Source organism: Larimichthys crocea, chromosome IX (assembly GCF_000972845.2).
Source record: "Larimichthys crocea isolate SSNF chromosome IX, L_crocea_2.0, whole genome shotgun sequence".
Lineage (NCBI taxonomy): Eukaryota > Metazoa > Chordata > Actinopteri > Sciaenidae > Larimichthys > Larimichthys crocea.
In genome coordinates, this window is record NC_040019.1 from 5,475,254 (window position 1) to 5,492,787 (window position 17,534).

Consider the following 17,534-nt stretch of genomic DNA (forward strand, 5'->3'; position numbering starts at 1 on the left):
TGGAGGGACGGGAGGAGAATGGATTAGGAAAGCAGCATGGACTTGAACCAAGGGCATTGTGGTTAAGTGGTGTGTGTGTGTGTGTGCTCAGCCAACCGAGCCACCAGGGTACCCCCAAGGTAATCTCCTGACTGGTGGGTGATTTAAATAGATTGCCATATCGCCATCTGGTGTGTGAGTGAAATACTTGCATCAGTGCTGCCTGATGCAGTCAGCCATGAATGTACAACTATTGACCAACCATTAAATAGATTTTCCAAAAGAAGAAAATCAGTCTTTTTAAAGCCTGCTTCCTCCAGCTCCTCTTGTCCAGCACAAGTGGATGTGTTTTCCACGTGGAGTGGGAGACTGCTCAAGTACTCAGGAGAAAAATAAATCACTGTCATTCATGAACACTTAATTGCTGCTCCTCATAAGGGGGAATACATGTGAGAATCACAGCAGCATCCAAGTCTATCATTTGTGTGTTTTGAGATTAACAATATCAACAGTCTACAACCATCTGTACAGACGGTATCATTTTGCTGATGCAGATAATGACAATGTCCCTTAAGTTACTGGTTAACAACACGGACTCATCCTTCAAACACGAACATGACAGTCCCTACCTTAAAGGCAGTACCCACTTTGTCCCAAAATAACTCTCTTCCCTTCCCGTCACATCTCAAGCTGGCAGTGCAGGTCGGAGGTGACGCTTCCGTGCGTGTGTGTGCACATGTCTGCCGGTGTGGTGTGTGGAGTGTTTCACAATCTGCAGCTTTAATAGCCTGCCTTAGTCTGTGCGCCACTGTAACAGGCTGGATGCACACACACACACACACATATTCTCCCTCAGTCCCACCCCTATGTCTGCTATCGCTGCCTCTCGTACTCTCTCTCTCTCTCTCTGCTCCGTCCTCCAGTTGCATTTTAAAAATCCCACCCCTCCCTTCTTCGTCCCCTCTCTCCGTCTCAGCCCTTACGCAGACATGTGCACGCCCTGCTCAACTGACCACAGGCAGTGAGGTGTAAATCATTACATTACAGATGAATACAGTTCCCAAGCAGAGCTGATTATGGGTCAGCATCCCTCTCTCCTCTGCATGTCACTGACAAAACAGAATGATTTTCTGTCTTTCCTTCCACACATCACTCCATCTCACATATCTCTTATACATATATACATCTCAGCTGTGAGTGTGTTTCCTTGGTTTCTACTTCTTACCATCCTCTAGCAGCAAATCAAATCTACACTGATCCCACACAGACCTTGGATACAACCATCCTTTTGCTCTCTTCACCTCTTCTAAATCCCTGACCAGAGGATTCAAATTAAATCAGTGTGGGTTTTTTTTTTCTTTCTTTTTTTTAATGAGGCCACATCAGCAGCAGGCCCTCAGTGTATTCTGTCGAGAGCCATTCTCTGGTTTAACACTGGGACCGAGGGAGAGGACAGAGGAGAGGATAGAAAGAAAGAGACACTAAGTGCGCGTGAGCGACAAGAGAAAGCAGAACGTACGCTCTGTTCCACTCTGTTGCCTAGCAACACTTGCTCACTGTCTGTTCCCATCCTTAGCGTAGACGCATCATCCTCATTGTGAATTGGGTTTTTTCAGGCATGACATGAAGCCCCTGCGAGAGCAGGGTTCAGGAACAGATGGAAACTGGATTAGGCAGAGAGAGATATGCGACGACCCCTTTAAATATGCAAATAGCCGAAGGCAGTGTGACGTTTAATGACTCAAACAAGCTGTTACGTTTGGACAGCATCATGGCCTCTTTCTCAACTTGGTTGATATTTAACCCTGAAATGAGTTTTCAGACTGTTTTCATGCTGTCCTCTCCTCCTGGAGATAGAATGAACCATACACTTTCTTTACACCTGAGTTCCATGAAAAATAGATATTATAATAGAAATACAAAATGGACATTTATTGTTAAATATGTGCGTATAACAAAATAGAAAATGGCAACAACAAGAAAACAAAGATGATTGTTTTTGTGTTTTTATCCTCGTTAAGGGTAACAGTAAATGGTTTAAAGCCTTTGGCAATCTATCATTCACTTTTATAAAAGAGGAATTCATTTCAAATCAAATCCCCCAAAACACGACAGCAGACAGGTGTTTGGTGGGGTCAGGTGAGGTAATAGATTATTGAAAACAAGGGATTTGTGGTCAAAACCATTAAACTCTCTACCTTACAAATGTTAAGACTGGAGGGGGAGAGGGAATGAGATTAAATAACATTTAGCAATAACAATGACCAGAGAAGAAAGTGTTATTACCCACCCAGCCAAATTTGAAAGATCGGGTAAATGAATGTGCGGAAGCCACGCCCACTCATGGGAGCAGTTAAGCAGTCATTTTGAAGTGACTGAAACGTGTCAGATGAGTTCAGAAAATAACATGACTAACTTTGAAACACTCCGAGTGAGATGAATTCACCTCTCTCTCTCTGCTAGGGGTATGCTCAGGGTGACCTCAGCGTGTCATCGAGCCACCCTTTAAGGACCGCCCACAAACCTCTAACTCCACATTTCAATAATCTATTGTTCAAAGTGTTTTCACATGTTTTCAGCAACTATTTTCCAACATATTTAATGTATTTTGAAAGAAATCTCAGAATTGCATTTACACAGACTTTAAGGTTAGGGTTACAGTTTGGATGAGGGTTAGATACACATCACAGATGTACTGGAGAGGGTGGGTGACAAACTGCCACAGCAACACCATCATCATAACTAAAATGAAACTGTTATCTAATGATACGTCATAATGATGTGTAATGAAGATCCGTCAGATTAGGTTGAGCAGATGTTCCTTTTTTCGGTCACTAAATTTGGTGCTTTATTTCCACATTTCCTCCTCTCAAATGGACTATGGGCTGTTTTATATCAGTAACAGGATTTTATCATAGCTCGTAAAAATATATATAAATATATAGCAGTAGTAGTAACGGGCCTACAGTATGTGGTACCACAGTACCTTGCCTTTGGCGTGCAGGTGGTGATGGTGTATGTTTCTGGCAGCGATCAGGGCCAGCTGTCTCTGGATCCACTGTAACTCCATCTGAGACTGCCTCAGCAGCTCCTCCACATGAACGCTGGATGTGTGATCCCGCATTATCACCTGCAAAAACCCACACAACCCAATGATTACACACACACACACACACTGCAAAACCTCGCAGTCTTCCTCGCACCTCCAAACGAGCACATGTTTGCCGAAGAACACAAGAAAAACCAAAACATTCGACTGAATGTGTGTCTATAGCTAAAACTAAACAATTCACTGGAAAGTAGTTTAGACGTGATATCCCATTATAGTATGTCTAAGTATAAGAGCTATGTCATTTACAAATCACCATCATTTCAACAGTTAAGAACTTAACAAAAATGTGCAACTGCATAAACACACAGAGAGGAACACATGGCACAGTGCAGTGACAAATCTAGCAAAGAGTTTCTTGACACTTACTGTACAGTTCCTTCATCGTCTTTGATTAAAAATCACATAACTTGCTTGTTATTTGCGATGCTGCCTCCTGCATCAGTTCATGCATTTGTAGATGATGACCGGCATGATTGGGTCCATACATGTGTGTGTTCATGTGCATGTGTATTTTCAATAACAGAGAGAGATAGATAGAGCTCTATTCTAGTTACATAAGAGAGGATTATTGTATCACAGCAACACAATGACAGGGGGGAGCGTGGAAAAAAACACACCAGTTTTTATCTGTCAGTGCTAAATCTCTATCTATGTTGTCCTGTTTTGTACCTTTGCAAACACACACACACACACACACACACACACAGAGGAAGACCATATTCACAGTAACTACTATACAGTGACACATGGGAGGTTAAGAAGGTTAATGCTGCTTGTACCTCAGGAGATCTGACTTATCCGGCTGTATTGCTGCATCATATTAAACACAGCTGATTTCAGTCATCTGTTTGAGCTGAACGCTGAACAAGATCACATAAAAAAAAACATTATATAAATAATTTCTGATCAGAGATACTCAAAAAGTGACCATTTTTGTTTGTTTTTGTTTTAGATACTATTGACAACAAACTGGCAGTAATTTATGGGCAAAGATGAAATACAAGTGATTTGTTTTTATACTTTTTAAAACTCTACATCAGCTCCCCCTCCCCCTGGTCCTTCTTAGGCGCCTCAGCCAAATGCTCAAACAGCTTTCTTCGTGCTGACTCACCTTGGACAGCTTCTATTTCCTCGCAGGGGGACTTGAGGAGGAGGAGGAGGACAGACAACAACAACAACAACACAGAATGCTCAGGAGTCCTGTAGATTAATGCAGAAATGTCCCATCCTGCCAATCCCTCTATCAAGCCGCAGTGCAAAAGCATCTCTCTCACAGATTTGTAAAAGTGAGAGGAGAGAGCTGTGCCTGCGTCATTATCCAGGCCTGAATGTGGGTTTTTATTTGCTATCTAGCCTATCTGTTAATTAATATATCACCCCCATTACTATGATTGATTTCATGATAGTGCTGCTTTATTTTAGAGTATATCCTCTCCCTCTGAAGAAGTGCATTTTTATGTGACGCCATGTATCTGAATTCTCTGAAGCGTCTGTGCATTCTTTTAAACATAAGAAATAGTTCCTCTTACACAACATTCTTCTAAATGTAGCTGTGAATGTGTTTGAATGCATGCATTTTGTCTCCAGTGGAAAAGTTTCAGCAACTGAAGAATAAAAAAAGATAAAAAGTATATGGTGTTGCACCTAAAAACTAATAAATCCTGAACATGCATACAGAGCAAAATATTTCAGCAAAGTCACTAATAATGAAAAATTATTACCCATCCAAGTGAAGCTCTTCGGTTTCTTTCATCCTCCTTACAGTGATCCTCTGCTCTGATGGCTTCTTACCTTCCAGGTTTTGGCAAACTCTGGCGCCATGTGTCTGCCTTGTAATCCTCAAAGATAAATCTTTAAAAAATTAAAGACAAACACTCTAAAGACTTGAAAGCAATAACTGCACTGATGGCGCTGTATGCCACTGATAACCACAGCTTTAAATGGCTCTCCTTAGTGTGTCTCCTTGATGTTTTGGACAGCTTCTCCCTGATATGACTTGCCCTTTTCCAACAGAAGTCAGTTATGATTCAGAATGGCGTTCTTGTACCCAAGGCTGCCTGCTGTGTGACCATATGGCATACTTAACAAGAGGATAAAATGTAAACAGAAGATGGAAAAGAGCATTTAAGGGTAACCTCTCACCTGTTATCACAATGTGACGGCACATTGAACCTTAGCGTAAAGCAGTAAGCATAACCCTGTTACTTTCAGTGCATAAGACACAGGTGTTTTTACATTGCCTGATTAGCTCTTCTCAGGACTGGGAGTGTTTACACTGTACTCTTAAAGAATGCTCTTTAAGTCAATATTAAATCAATAAAATAGTAATCTTGACTCTCAGCATTCTGTAGTATTCTTCAATCTGTTATTTTTGCTGGGCGGCCACATAGCAGAGCCCTGGGAGCAGTTGGGGTTTGGTACCTTGTTCACCTCAGCAGCTACCAGTCCAACCTCCATACTTTGGTCCATACTTTCTACTGAAACTGTATTTTTTAGGTAACATTTCGGGCTGGGATTAGGTAGCAGAACCTTTTACCTGAAAATGGCTAACTACTGCTGACAGTGAGACTGAAATCAACTTAACAAAAACTAGCTACTAAGCACTATAGAGTGGTCTGTGTGATAATCATGGGCCATACAATATTTAAATTTGCACATTAAAATGGAGTCAAACCTTTCTATAATTAAATCCCATTCATTGGTAACTGGTTCTATCTAGCGACCCAAAAAAGTGCTTAAAGGAACAGATTTATTCTGTAAAAGATTTTTATTGATGTAGAATAGTGACACATCAAAAACACATGGTATATTACTCTTCTTTTTCAGAGGTGAGGCCTGTCCACGTCCTCTTCAAGCCAAGCTTCTGCAAACATATACACTGACAGAAAAACAGGTCCCATAAAGGTATACGGCACTGTGAATGCAGTTCTTTGTTTTAATCCAGACAGAAATGCTGTGCTAACACATCTCCTCCTCCTCCTTTTAGTAACTGTGTGGCAGTTTCAAACTCCAGTGGGATGCTCTTGATCTGCTTCTGCTTCAGGTCTCTCTCCATCAGCTGGGGAAGAACATGGCACACATTATTCATGATAGTCCAATGAAGATGAGTATTGGAATAGCAATATCAAACTTAAACCTAAATATTAAAGTTAACTTAACTGCACTAATAGACAATATTATGAAACTGTTATCTAAAACTACTAAAAAACACAGAAAGAGCTGATTAAACCAGTTAAGTTTGAAACTGTCGCATCACCTCATACGTTGTTATCTCCAGCACCTCGCTGATGTCATCCTCTTTTTCTGGCAGGGGTGTGTTGATCAGCATAGCAGCTTTGGCCACATCTGGATGGTGATGTTTCTGCAGTGTCTGTAAGAAAGACGAAGAAGTCAACTTTAACTGAAAATGAAATATACTTTGAGTAACCTAAATTTATATGATGTTCCCTCAGTTGTAGTCAGTATCATGGATCATTCATTCACCATCACATACAGTACACACCTTGATCTCCCACAAGCTGCTCTCTAAAGCACAGCACTGAGCAGGATCCTCTTCATCCATTAGATACGGGTCCTCCAAAGGCTCTGTCATTATAAATAGAAACACATGTCCAAGATTGTATGTCACATGAGAAGTCTTACAAATTGTACTGAATATTACAATGAACCAGACTGTGAATAAAAAATAAAAAAAACACTTAATGGTTAGAAACTGATGACATAACACGTTTTGTTATTGTTATTGTTGTTTTATAAAACAGAGGAGTGAGTGACACTCACCATCTTCTGTGCTGGGCTTGTGAAGAAGGACTCTACAGGATGGGTGGCGACGGATCAGGTTGTAGATGAAAGGCAGCACTATGAGGAGGGCTGTAGGAGGAGCTGTGAGGGCCAAGCGAGCCAGACGTTTGGCAAACGCAGCCACAAGGTACACTGGCAAGTGACTAGAGGGAAACACAAACACATATTAAGCATATATGTTACGAAGTATTGCCTACAACTGTTTACCTGTCCGGTACTCTAAAGGGATAGATGGAAACAACTATAACTGGATAAATGGATGGGGGTAAAAAACTATGAATAATGAATGGACCTTACCTGGAGCTAAGGAAGAGGTTAGCTAGGTGGAAAAAGCGTGCTCTGTACTTCACGTGGAAAATAGAAGGATCAAGCAGGTTATACAACTTCTTGTAGAAATCAGGATAATCTCTGTGAAAATACACACAACACACTAGTTAATGAAATTCAAAAAATAACTTCATAATAGATTCATGCGACAATGAAAAGTGGCCAAATGTATCAATTTATCATACAAAACTCACAGGTTGTGTTGATGTATGAGGACAAAAAGGCCGTTGAGGGCCAGCAGGCTGATAGCCCCACCTGTTCAATGAGAGCATGACACAATGCACGTCATGATTACCAGCATCACCCTTTAGAAATAATACATCTCAGAGAACAGATGTAAAAAGCCACTATAGTTACTTTAATGTAGTCACTGAGGTTTGTCACAACTTACCAACTTCATAGGCAGCAGTCAAGAAGTCAATCATCAGTGTGGGTTTACTCATGTGGGGCAAAATGGAGTCATGGAGGATCACCAGGACCTTTTTATACATGTTGCTTGGCAACTACAAACGAGAGAATAGCAATTAATAAGACACATCAAAGTGTCAGAGATATATACAGACAATATATTTTGATTCAAGAAAAGTGTGAGGAGCCATTAAAGATATTTTTATGATACCTTATGCTTGAGAAAGCCCAGCCACATCCTCTCAAAGACACGCTTGTGTTCCTGTAATGAGGTAGAACATTTGAAATCGTATCCGGAAACATTTAAAGACCCAGTGTGTAGGATTTAGTGGTGTCTAGTGGTGTAGTTGCTGACTGAAAACCCCTCACATCACCCTCCCTTTCCTAATGTGAGGGAGAAACTACAACGCACACAAAAAACCACAGAGACTTAGTTTGTCCATTCTTGGCTACTTTAGAAACATGTTGAACTACCATGAGCAGAGCACCTGTGGGATCTGTAGAGCTTATTCTAATGTAACAAATACATAACAGTACTTATTTTTCCAGGTGCTCATACACAAATGAAAACATAGTTGTGCCTACGATATTTCCATTTATGCCATATTCTGTTAATACAGCCCACTAAATCTTACACACTGTATCTTTAAGTTGCCAGCAGAAACGTAACTGTCTCATAAAAAAACATTTAAACATTTTACTTACATTCAGTTTGGCTGCTTTCCAGTCCTTGTGTTTGGCTGAAAACAAATGCATCACTTCAATGACAAAACAGCCTTCTCTCCCCACACAGTGACAGCTCAACATCATGGCAAAAAAGAAACAATAGCACTGTCAAAAAGCAAGTCTCACCTTCCTGTTTGACCATAAAGTTGGTCAGCTCTGACTGCTGGCTTGGCACACTGATGTTGGACATGAGGGTGAACACATTACTCTGATATACGGGCACCACTGCCTGAGAAGAACGAGCCAAACAAACAGTATTCAGCAAAACAAGCTAACATTCACAAATTGCATTTAGATTGTGACACTGAAAGCATTAAACAAGACACAGATGAGCCAAGTACTCAACAGAGCTCTCCTACCCCTTTGCTTTTGTCCATGACTTTGCCCACATTCTCCCGGATGGAGCTGATGACATAAAAGCGCACATCGTCCATCTCAAGGAACTCTTGGAATCTGGAGATCAGCAGGGAGTTGTCTGTAGTTTTGGACAGTAGTCTGTCCACCACGGCCTGACCATGAAATAATCACAGAGATATCAGAAGGCGCCTGCACCTTGACAAAAAAAATGTTGTTTTTCAAGCATTACATATTATATTAATGACTTCGTATTGTCATTATTCCCACCATGGGTGTCCAGGTTGCATGACACAAAAATCCTACCTGGATGAGTTCTCTTGGGAAGCTGTAGTGTTCACTCCAGTCCAAGTCCTCGAGGGGATGCTGTCCTTCTCCTGCAGCAAACTTCATCAGGCAGCAGAGGGCGCTCTCCTGCATCCAGACAGTTATTTATAGAATCAAAAAATTAACTAAATAAAACATAAAGAGACAACTTCGCGTCCATACCACAGTACCTGTTCAAACATATTTATATGGGTTGTCAAAATAATCCAATCACCTTGACTTCGTGAAGTTCATGGCTGAGGTGTTCGAGCAGGATCTCCACACAGCTGTTGTAACGGTGCCTCATGAACATGTGGTACTTCTGTTCAGCACTATACTCTCCTGAGCCGGAAAATATACAAACACAATAATTCATAATGATGTTACTTGTGACCATGTTGTTGTCTGATGTACAGCCGAGTTAAACCCAGAGGAGTGGAGACCAGGGTTGCAGCAGTATACCGATACCATGGCAAACATGATATGAGAATTGACAATTATCATCGTGTGAACATTTGCCTATCCACGGTATTGATTCGAACTACTGTATTCAGGAGCGCCGCCAGGAATTTTGGGTCCCATGACAAAAAAATCAAATTGGGCCCCCTCTGCGCAGCTATCTATTTTTCTATCTATTTTTGGGGGCCCCTGTCAGTCGTGGGCCCTTGGAATTGTCCTAACTTTTCCCCCCTATGCGACGCCTGTGACTGTATTAGTGTAATTGGGGCGGCTGTGGCTCACAGGCAGAGCGGGTCGTCCACTAATCAGATGATCGGCGGTTCGATCTCCTCCGGTGGTCTGCATGTCGAAGTGTCCTTGGGCAAGACACTGAACCCCAAATTGCTCCCGAAGGCTGTGCCATCGGTGTTTGAATGTGTATGAATGGTTAGATCCTCAAACTGATGAGCAGTTGGCACCTTGCATGGTAGCCATTGCCATCAGTGTATGAATGTGTGTGAATGGGGTGAATGAGATATGTAGTATAGAGCGCTTTGAGTGGTCGGAAGACTAGAAAGGCGCTATATAAGTACAGTCCATTTACCATAATATGGTATGATATTTTGAGAGAAATATGAGGTCAACCGTGTTTCCACTCCTTTAAGGGTCATTGTGACTGTAAATTATTGTATAATACCGTGAAACTGACATTTTCTCAGACTGTGAAACCCAGATTCTGCTGCAACCCTAGCGGACACAGTCTCTTACAGAGATGTTATTTCATCACGGCTGATATTTATGACATTTATAAAAATAAAAATAAATATCCTGTCATTGCTGGCACAAGTTTTTAGCTGATATCCCATCAGTCTCTTTGACAGTAGGTAAACACAGGTGTTACCAATGATACTAATTAGGGTCCAGTTCCATTCAGGTGCTGCTGTGGCGCTCACTAGAAAGGCTCTGCTGCAATAAATGGAACGGGCCCTTAATTAGTATCATTGGTAACACCTGTGTTGACCCTATTTATACTATTTCATGTCATGACTGGTTGCTGTAAAAAGTCAATTAATCAGTTTATACACTCACCGCTCAGGGCATCCTCCTCTTCGGGCAGTTTCCCTACAAACAGCTCTTTCCTCTCCAACAAGGTGCAGAACAGTTTGCTGCAAGCATCGACAGCACTGACAACATCCTTCTCTTTCTCTGACTGCAAACAGACATAAAGAATAACACATTAACCACATTGCAAACTGCTACCTAACCCCAGCAGCGTGCATTCAGGTTGGGGTTAATGCTCCCAACAAATGAGTAAATTTAGCTGCGTATATTTACCTCAAGGACCTCGAGGATGTCGAAGACGTCGTTGGCATGTTTTCTACTCTCGAGTATACTCTCGACTTTGCCGTTCAAGTCGGTTTTAGCCTTCTTTACACTTTGTTGGCTTGTTTTTGACGAACTCACGTTGCGTTTTTTGGCCGGCGCCATGATTACACAGTGTGCTCCCTTCATGTGACACTGGGAGAATACAGAACTCCTAACATCATAGAAGGTGTTTGTGAATTTAAACATATAAGTAAAGACTGTTGTTTGAATATTACCATATAAGGGTGTTCATAGCATATTTTTCTTTTATTTTTTAGTACCTATAGTTGGTGTCAAACATAGCTCAAAGGTAGAATCTCTATTTTACTGTAAATCCAAAGGCCATTGAATGCAACATTAGTCCAGAGCACAAACTGTTGTGGCGCCTCCTCGTGACCGGAGGGTGAAGCTTTATCTAATTTAACCTCTTTAGTATGTGATCATTTTAAGAGTACAGTGATCTAACTTCTGTCAACACATTACTGTTATAAACATTAGGATGGGTGCAGATGTTTTAACTCATATAGTTAGTGTGTGTGTATATTTATATTGGCCTGTGATTTACTGAGGCTGGCAGGGAGAGATAATTATAAATCAACAGTACAAGGTCAGCAGAGACAGGCTAGGGGAGTACCATTTGGATTATAAAACATAATGCTCATTACTGAGCAGGAAACCAAAAAAGGAAATTGTGATGTTATCTGTATCAGTGGGGAGGTGTCCGAGACAGCCCATTTTTAAAAAATGTATAAACCAACTGTTAGAGCCTTTTCTCTGTAACCCATTTTGTGTGTTGCACTGTTAAACACTCCTTTTTGTACAAGAAAAATAAATTCAACTTTGATACTTTGAATCCAGTCTTCCTTATTCGAGGGTTTTTCTTTTAAAATTCCTGTAACAATTACTTTCAGATCGAAACATGAATTCAAAGCAATCAATAACTGTGCTGATATGTCTGATGTAAACGCCTGTATTCACTACTGTAGCTCTCTGATATAAAATCTAGTGTCCGGTTTTAATACTGATGTTTACTTTCATAGTTTGTAGCAATAAAAGATGGACTGAAAATAAAAGGTTTTCTTAAAGTTTCTCATTCCATTTCCATGGTTTATTTATACTAATAAGGATTGTCTCAACGATACCAATGACAAAACAACAAAAGGCATTAAATGGCTTTAAAATGTTGACCCAGGCCATGAACATAATGTATCTTTGTGTAAAATAAAACAGGTCTGCCTAAATAAGTCATCACTGAAATTTACCAAAAAATAGATTTGATTAAAGCATTAAAGCTGGACTCATCATCATACTCTTACAGCGGAGTTGGGGTTAGTTGCAACGACTACAGCAACCAGTAACTCCTTCCATGTGCAGATTAATTTGTGAGTATTATATTAAGATACACGTGAAAAAACTAACTTATTCTTCGCAGTGAGCTTACAAGAGAAAGAGTCTACCAGCTTTTCTGACACAGGATGGGAGACGCTATCCATATTTGTTAGAGTGTACTGTAATTAACATTGGGACACAATCAGGGTACAATCAAGAACAGCAAGGCTTTTATTATCTTGATGTTTGTTTAATAACATTTGTATAAGAGAAGCAGAATTTAAATCCACAAAAAAATGTCAATCTTGGAAGATATACTAAATAGAAAGCGGATTCCCAACAAGAGAGAATGATTTGGTGAGAAAATGTCACAGGATGACCTAGTCGGCCTCGTTTCCTACATCTGCGTTGTCCTGTGGGAACAGAGAGCAACAATGAATACAAATATGTACATCAAACATTAAAGGTTGAAAACAAACAGTGTTACTCTTTTATCATCAGATACCTGTTTCTGGTCCTTATTGTCTTGTGTGACGGTAGCTGTCTCTTCAAAGTCATGGACAGGAAGCGTGGACATCCAGCTGACCATGGAGCCCTCCTGACATTCCGTCTCAACAATGGTGGGGTAGATGTGAGCCTCCTTAAAGGCCCTGATCGCCTCCCCCTCGCGTTCCCATTCCAGCCGCTCATGCAGCCCGTCCCCTCCGAAACGTTTGTTGTATCGGTCAAAATGAACCCTCTCCAGGACCAACCCCAGTCCCGGAGCTTTGGGCACGTCTACCTTCTCCTGTCCCCAGCTCCTCTCCAACACGTCCTCCTTCGCATATCCCTTTATCACAGCAATCACCAGGCCGATCATCTTGCGGATTTGGTGCATCATGAAGCTCTGGCCTCGCACGGTGATCACCGCAAACTCGGTATCGTTGTTGATGAAAGGCTCTCCGCAAGACATCTCCGTGATGTAGCGGCGGGCACTGGGGTCGCTTGGAGCCTTCTGAGAGGTAAAGTTGTGGAAGTTATGGGTGCCTTTGTATAGAGCAAACAGACGGTTCGCCCTCTGAAGTGTCTCTGGCTCAAGGCGAAAGGCTGCTATATTCCCAGTGTCATAGTCTTTTGGGGAAAAGGCCACTGTTGGAAGCATATAAGAGTACGTACGAGCATCGCAGTTGTTTTTGGAATTGAAACTCTGGGTCACCCGTTTAAGACCTGTCAGGACAGACGTGAACATTTGATTGCTGCGCCGAATAAAACCGGATTATGAGAAACAAAATCAGTGTCAATGTCTCACCGAGCACTTTGATCTGAGGCGGCAGATGTCCATTGATTTTTTCAACGATGTCTTCAATCAACCGCACCTTTAGAGACACCACTTGACCAGCCGCAGACACACCCTGAACAAATTCAAATAACATATTGTCACAATGACGACGATGCACAGTCTTCTAATGTCTTATTAGGACACGAACCCATACCTTATCTGTTCTGGCACATCTTTGGAAAGACATCTTCTTCATTTCATCGCCGTGGTTCTCAGGAATGCATCCAGATTTAATAAGCGCAGTGACCAGATCATCTTCAATGGTCCGAAACTGGGTGGTTCCAGGATTTCTCTGAAATTAAAGTCAGCGAGACGTAAGAAAATCAAGGGCAGAGAGAAAAAAATGATAATAAGAGAGGATAAACAGCTACAGTTTATACCTGCATGCCATAATATCCCTTCCCAGAGTAAGCCAGGAGGAGGGCCACTTTCTTTTTGGGGTATTTCTTTTCATCTTCAGCCTGTTCGCCCTCTGCTTTTATCCTCTTTGCATCCTGTGCCCTCTCTGCACTGTCTTCATTTTCCTCGTTGGATCTTTTCAGGGGCTTGGCCGTCTGCTCGTCTCTGGATGCTTCACTCATCATGCAAAGGAAGTTATACAAGCCACCTGGTAAAAAAAAAAAAAAAAAAGGGAAAGGAGTCAGACACAGCTCTGCAGACTGAACACATCCACACTGTCATGCTGGATCTGCTTACCGTTTCTCTCTAACGTCAGTCTCTGGTTAATCAAGGCACTGAGCAGTGGTCGGATTTTAAACATGTCCCATCCTCAGAAGTTTGTGCAGCTACAACATGCATGCTACGGAAACTAACGCGGGACAAAAGATGACTTTAATCACCCGTTAACGACATATACAAACCTCCTAAAAACATAAATGAGTTGATCAACCAGAGTTTCGATGACTACGTCCGTAAATAATTACAATTAAGGTGCAATCTGTAGCTGTGGCCAACAGTCCTGCAACATCCACACATGGCCAATGTCAACTTTGACCTCGGGTCGCAAATATCGCGAGACTTGTCTGCATACGTCAAAGCAAGAAATGAAAGAAATCATCATTTAAGCTATTTTTGATTGATTATTATTTTAAATCTTACTAATAAGAAATGTCCATCTATGATGAATATTCATGCAGATATTTTCAACCAGTAACCTGTCACAACAGTTATAACTACAACTTTATTTATAAGATTACAAAGTCTGTCACATCTAAGTTTTATTTTTGCTTTTCCCTTTTAAACCTTATTATACTATCATGTAACTATGTTACTATTGTACAATGTGAATTCTTTATCTGTTTGTTTGTTCTTACAATAAAGTTTGGGGAGGAAAAAAGAAATTGAAGAAATGAAGCCTCCTTGTGGACAAAATACAATAATGTAATGACCGATATGAATTGTACTGTTCATTTATTTGAAGCTTTATGATTTACATCCACATAGATGAACTAATTTAACCTTTTTAATCGCCTAATTTCGTCTTTTATGAAGCCCCTTCATCTAAGAGAGAGATACATCTAAAAGCCACTGTTGCACATGTTCAAGGATTGATCTATTATAATGTTATGTCCACTAACAAACTTGCATTATGTAAGCATATAGCCAACAGCTGTTGATATGGAAGTCAGTTTAGCCTGAAATAATAATGCTCTCATGTGTTTACATTCAGTAGAGGAATAGAGAACAAAGAGCACTGCATGCAGCCGGATAACATTGACAGAAAACACATGTAATAATGTTTTTGCCCACTTGAGTGCAGCAAAATTCCACAAATAGATAAGTCATCCAGTCGCTTATAATATTTGTTTCCTAATGCTCAGGCTACCAACTTGTATTTCAGGTTATTGATTGCAATCTTATTAACTTATCATAATAAATGTTGTTATACTCAAGAGACAGACAAGATTTTTCCCCTCAGTGAAGGTCTATCAGTAAGAAAGTCGGAACCGTAACAACTGAGCTTTGTTTGACTAATTTTCATATCATGTTTAATACACAATACCTTGTTGTATTGACTGGCTGGTTGTGTCTAAATGTTTATCAGGACATGTTGCAATGTGGCCAAAGACTTTCTTCATTATTTTTAGTCCATATAAAGAAGTCCAACTATATTAATTTACAGTAGCCACTTGTCATAATGTGCTGTGACTCATGTGAGTGTAATGCATGTGCGTAACTCATAATGGCAAAGAGTTTCAGCACTTCCAGAGCACCGATGTGTTTATGTGTTTCTCAAGGACACCACAACAGCTACTGTAGGGATACCAGTTGCCAAGAGGCCAGACCTTTAAACCTCTCATCCTGGAATGGCCTTAGAATGCACCCTTGAATTTTTTCATAACACCTTATAAGGTGATCAACTACTTTTCTCCAAATATAGACATGCTATGAGAAAAAGAAAAAGGTTGCTATAATCCCATATCACACACGGCATGTGCCCATTTTTCAAAGGCACAAACGCCGAGCTTACTGGACACTGGTGATTACTTAATGTGAGCCGGTGATTCTCTAAGACTGGTGATGCAGCTGATGTGGTTTTGGTGGATGAAACAGGTCAGAGGAGGAGTATTTTTAGATAAATTAGCATGTGCTTTACATAGCCTTCTCTTTGACAGTAGCAAACAAGGACATGAGTAAGTGTTAAATCCCAAAATGAACACTGTGAAATCGCTGTGAGTGTAGACGCAGACTTTTTCCACTTCACAAGTGGTGATTGTCTATTTATGTTGTCCTACTCAAATGTCTTACAATAACTTTTAAGTATAGGTGCAAATGACAAAAGAGTCTTTTAATTTGAAAACCTTATGTGACACGTTAATTGTGTCTCTTTAAGAACCAGCAGAAAAGTCCATCTGTCTCCTGGAGCCTCACATAAACAAATCCAGCATTGTTTTTGTCCCCAGTGTCTTGAGATGTCTCATTTGATGTCTGATAAAATAAAAAAAAGAAAAAAAAGAAATAAGAACCACCAATCTGATTCCAAAGAAGGGTTCTTCAAAGAGGGTGAATTGGCCTCCAGAAACAGACCTAAACTTTTTCTACAAGGCTCACAATCACCTGTACGCCTACATAGTGTGAGCTGGCCACAATCCTTTTTAAAAAATGTTTTAACAGGGAAAGAGCCACAGCAAAACCTTCAGATTAGATCAGCTTGGACTGAAATTGGCTGCCTCTGCCACTGCCCCCACATACAACCAAAAATAATTAATTAAAAACCATCCGCATTGCAAAGACAGCCACAGCTGTTAAAGCCTCTGCCCTGCTGGCTGAGTTATATAAGTCGCCGTACAAAACAAATATCAGATATTTGTCAAATGTGAAAAGGGAATGGAGTGACTTGTAAGTGAATGAATTTGAAGGGAGGAAATATCCCTGTTAACATTTGTTTTTTAATTGGATTTGCACAGTGTGAGCTGCTCTTAAACCTGATGATATCTATTTATTCAAGCACAATGCTATAATTTTACAGAGCATCACGTCTGATAAACATTTAAGTTAAGTATGTAATGATGCTACATCCAACTAAGAATTAGAGATAGACTGTGAGTCTGCCTTGTGATAACTTTCATCCTTCTGCTATTTAAAACACTGTGTGCTGTTTAGCAATGACAATGGACTATTGAATATCTATTCAGCTTGAAATTGAAATTACTTTGCTCTTAAAATGAATCCATTTTGTCATCATACACAAGAGTTTAATTTTCAGCATGCTGCAGAAGTGACCCTGACCTTGGATCTATTTTGGTTGGAGTCTGTATAGTTACTCACTGTTACCTACTGTACCTACTCCAATACATTATGCTCCATACAGCGTATAAAATATATCATTTATTTTTGCAGCCTTATCTTCCCAAAAACTCCCCAAAACATATTTATGTATTAAGAGGTTAAATGTGTCATGAGAATGATTCATTTTCTCTTCATCATGTCTCTTGTTGATGAAGCACAACAGATGACATTACTGTGTCTACTTTAGTCACATAAAACCGACAAGGAACTGCAAATAGTTGTTCGCTGGCATTCAAAAAAATCACAGTAAAATATAGCGAGAGTTAATTTGTATGAAAAGAA

General features: G+C 40.5%; 3 protein-coding genes across 9 annotated transcripts in view; all 3 read right to left on the bottom strand.

Annotated features, from left to right (window-relative positions):
- rimbp2a (RIMS binding protein 2a) overlaps positions 1 to 5,096 on the bottom strand; it is a 57,661-nt gene extending 52,565 nt beyond the window's left edge. For 2 of the 7 annotated variants that reach the window (XM_019272461.2, XM_019272459.2), the window contains exon 1: positions 609 to 1,824. In XM_019272461.2, the coding sequence (XP_019128006.1) occupies positions 609 to 908 (300 nt within the window). In that variant the 5' untranslated portion in view covers positions 909 to 1,824. Of the gene's footprint in view, positions 1 to 608; positions 1,829 to 2,965; positions 3,110 to 3,457; positions 3,522 to 4,812 lie in introns of those variants that run through there. The other 5 variants (XM_019272460.2, XM_019272458.2, XM_019272462.2 and 2 more) reach the window with 4 other exon arrangements.
- Positions 5,097 to 5,848: 752 nt separating this feature from the next.
- Positions 5,849 to 10,974, bottom strand: noc4l (nucleolar complex associated 4 homolog). Its single transcript, XM_010746699.3, has 15 exons — positions 10,787 to 10,974; positions 10,541 to 10,661; positions 9,249 to 9,355; positions 9,014 to 9,121; positions 8,713 to 8,862; positions 8,480 to 8,582; positions 8,333 to 8,367; positions 7,839 to 7,889; positions 7,611 to 7,722; positions 7,414 to 7,474; positions 7,190 to 7,300; positions 6,872 to 7,035; positions 6,594 to 6,676; positions 6,348 to 6,461; positions 5,849 to 6,149 (listed from the first exon to the last, which is right to left on the bottom strand). The coding sequence occupies exons 1-15, from the start codon at positions 10,961 to 10,963 to the stop codon at positions 6,027 to 6,029; spliced, it is 1,620 nt and encodes a 539-aa protein (XP_010745001.3). The 5' UTR covers positions 10,964 to 10,974; the 3' UTR covers positions 5,849 to 6,026.
- A 1,373-nt stretch (positions 10,975 to 12,347) lies between these two features.
- Positions 12,348 to 14,475, bottom strand: pus1 (pseudouridine synthase 1). The gene is made up of 6 exons (XM_010746698.3): positions 14,160 to 14,475; positions 13,844 to 14,070; positions 13,618 to 13,755; positions 13,434 to 13,536; positions 12,651 to 13,351; positions 12,348 to 12,558 (listed from the first exon to the last, which is right to left on the bottom strand). The coding sequence occupies exons 1-6, from the start codon at positions 14,221 to 14,223 to the stop codon at positions 12,526 to 12,528; spliced, it is 1,266 nt and encodes a 421-aa protein (XP_010745000.2). The 5' UTR covers positions 14,224 to 14,475; the 3' UTR covers positions 12,348 to 12,525.
- Between the last annotated feature and the right edge of the window lie 3,059 nt (positions 14,476 to 17,534).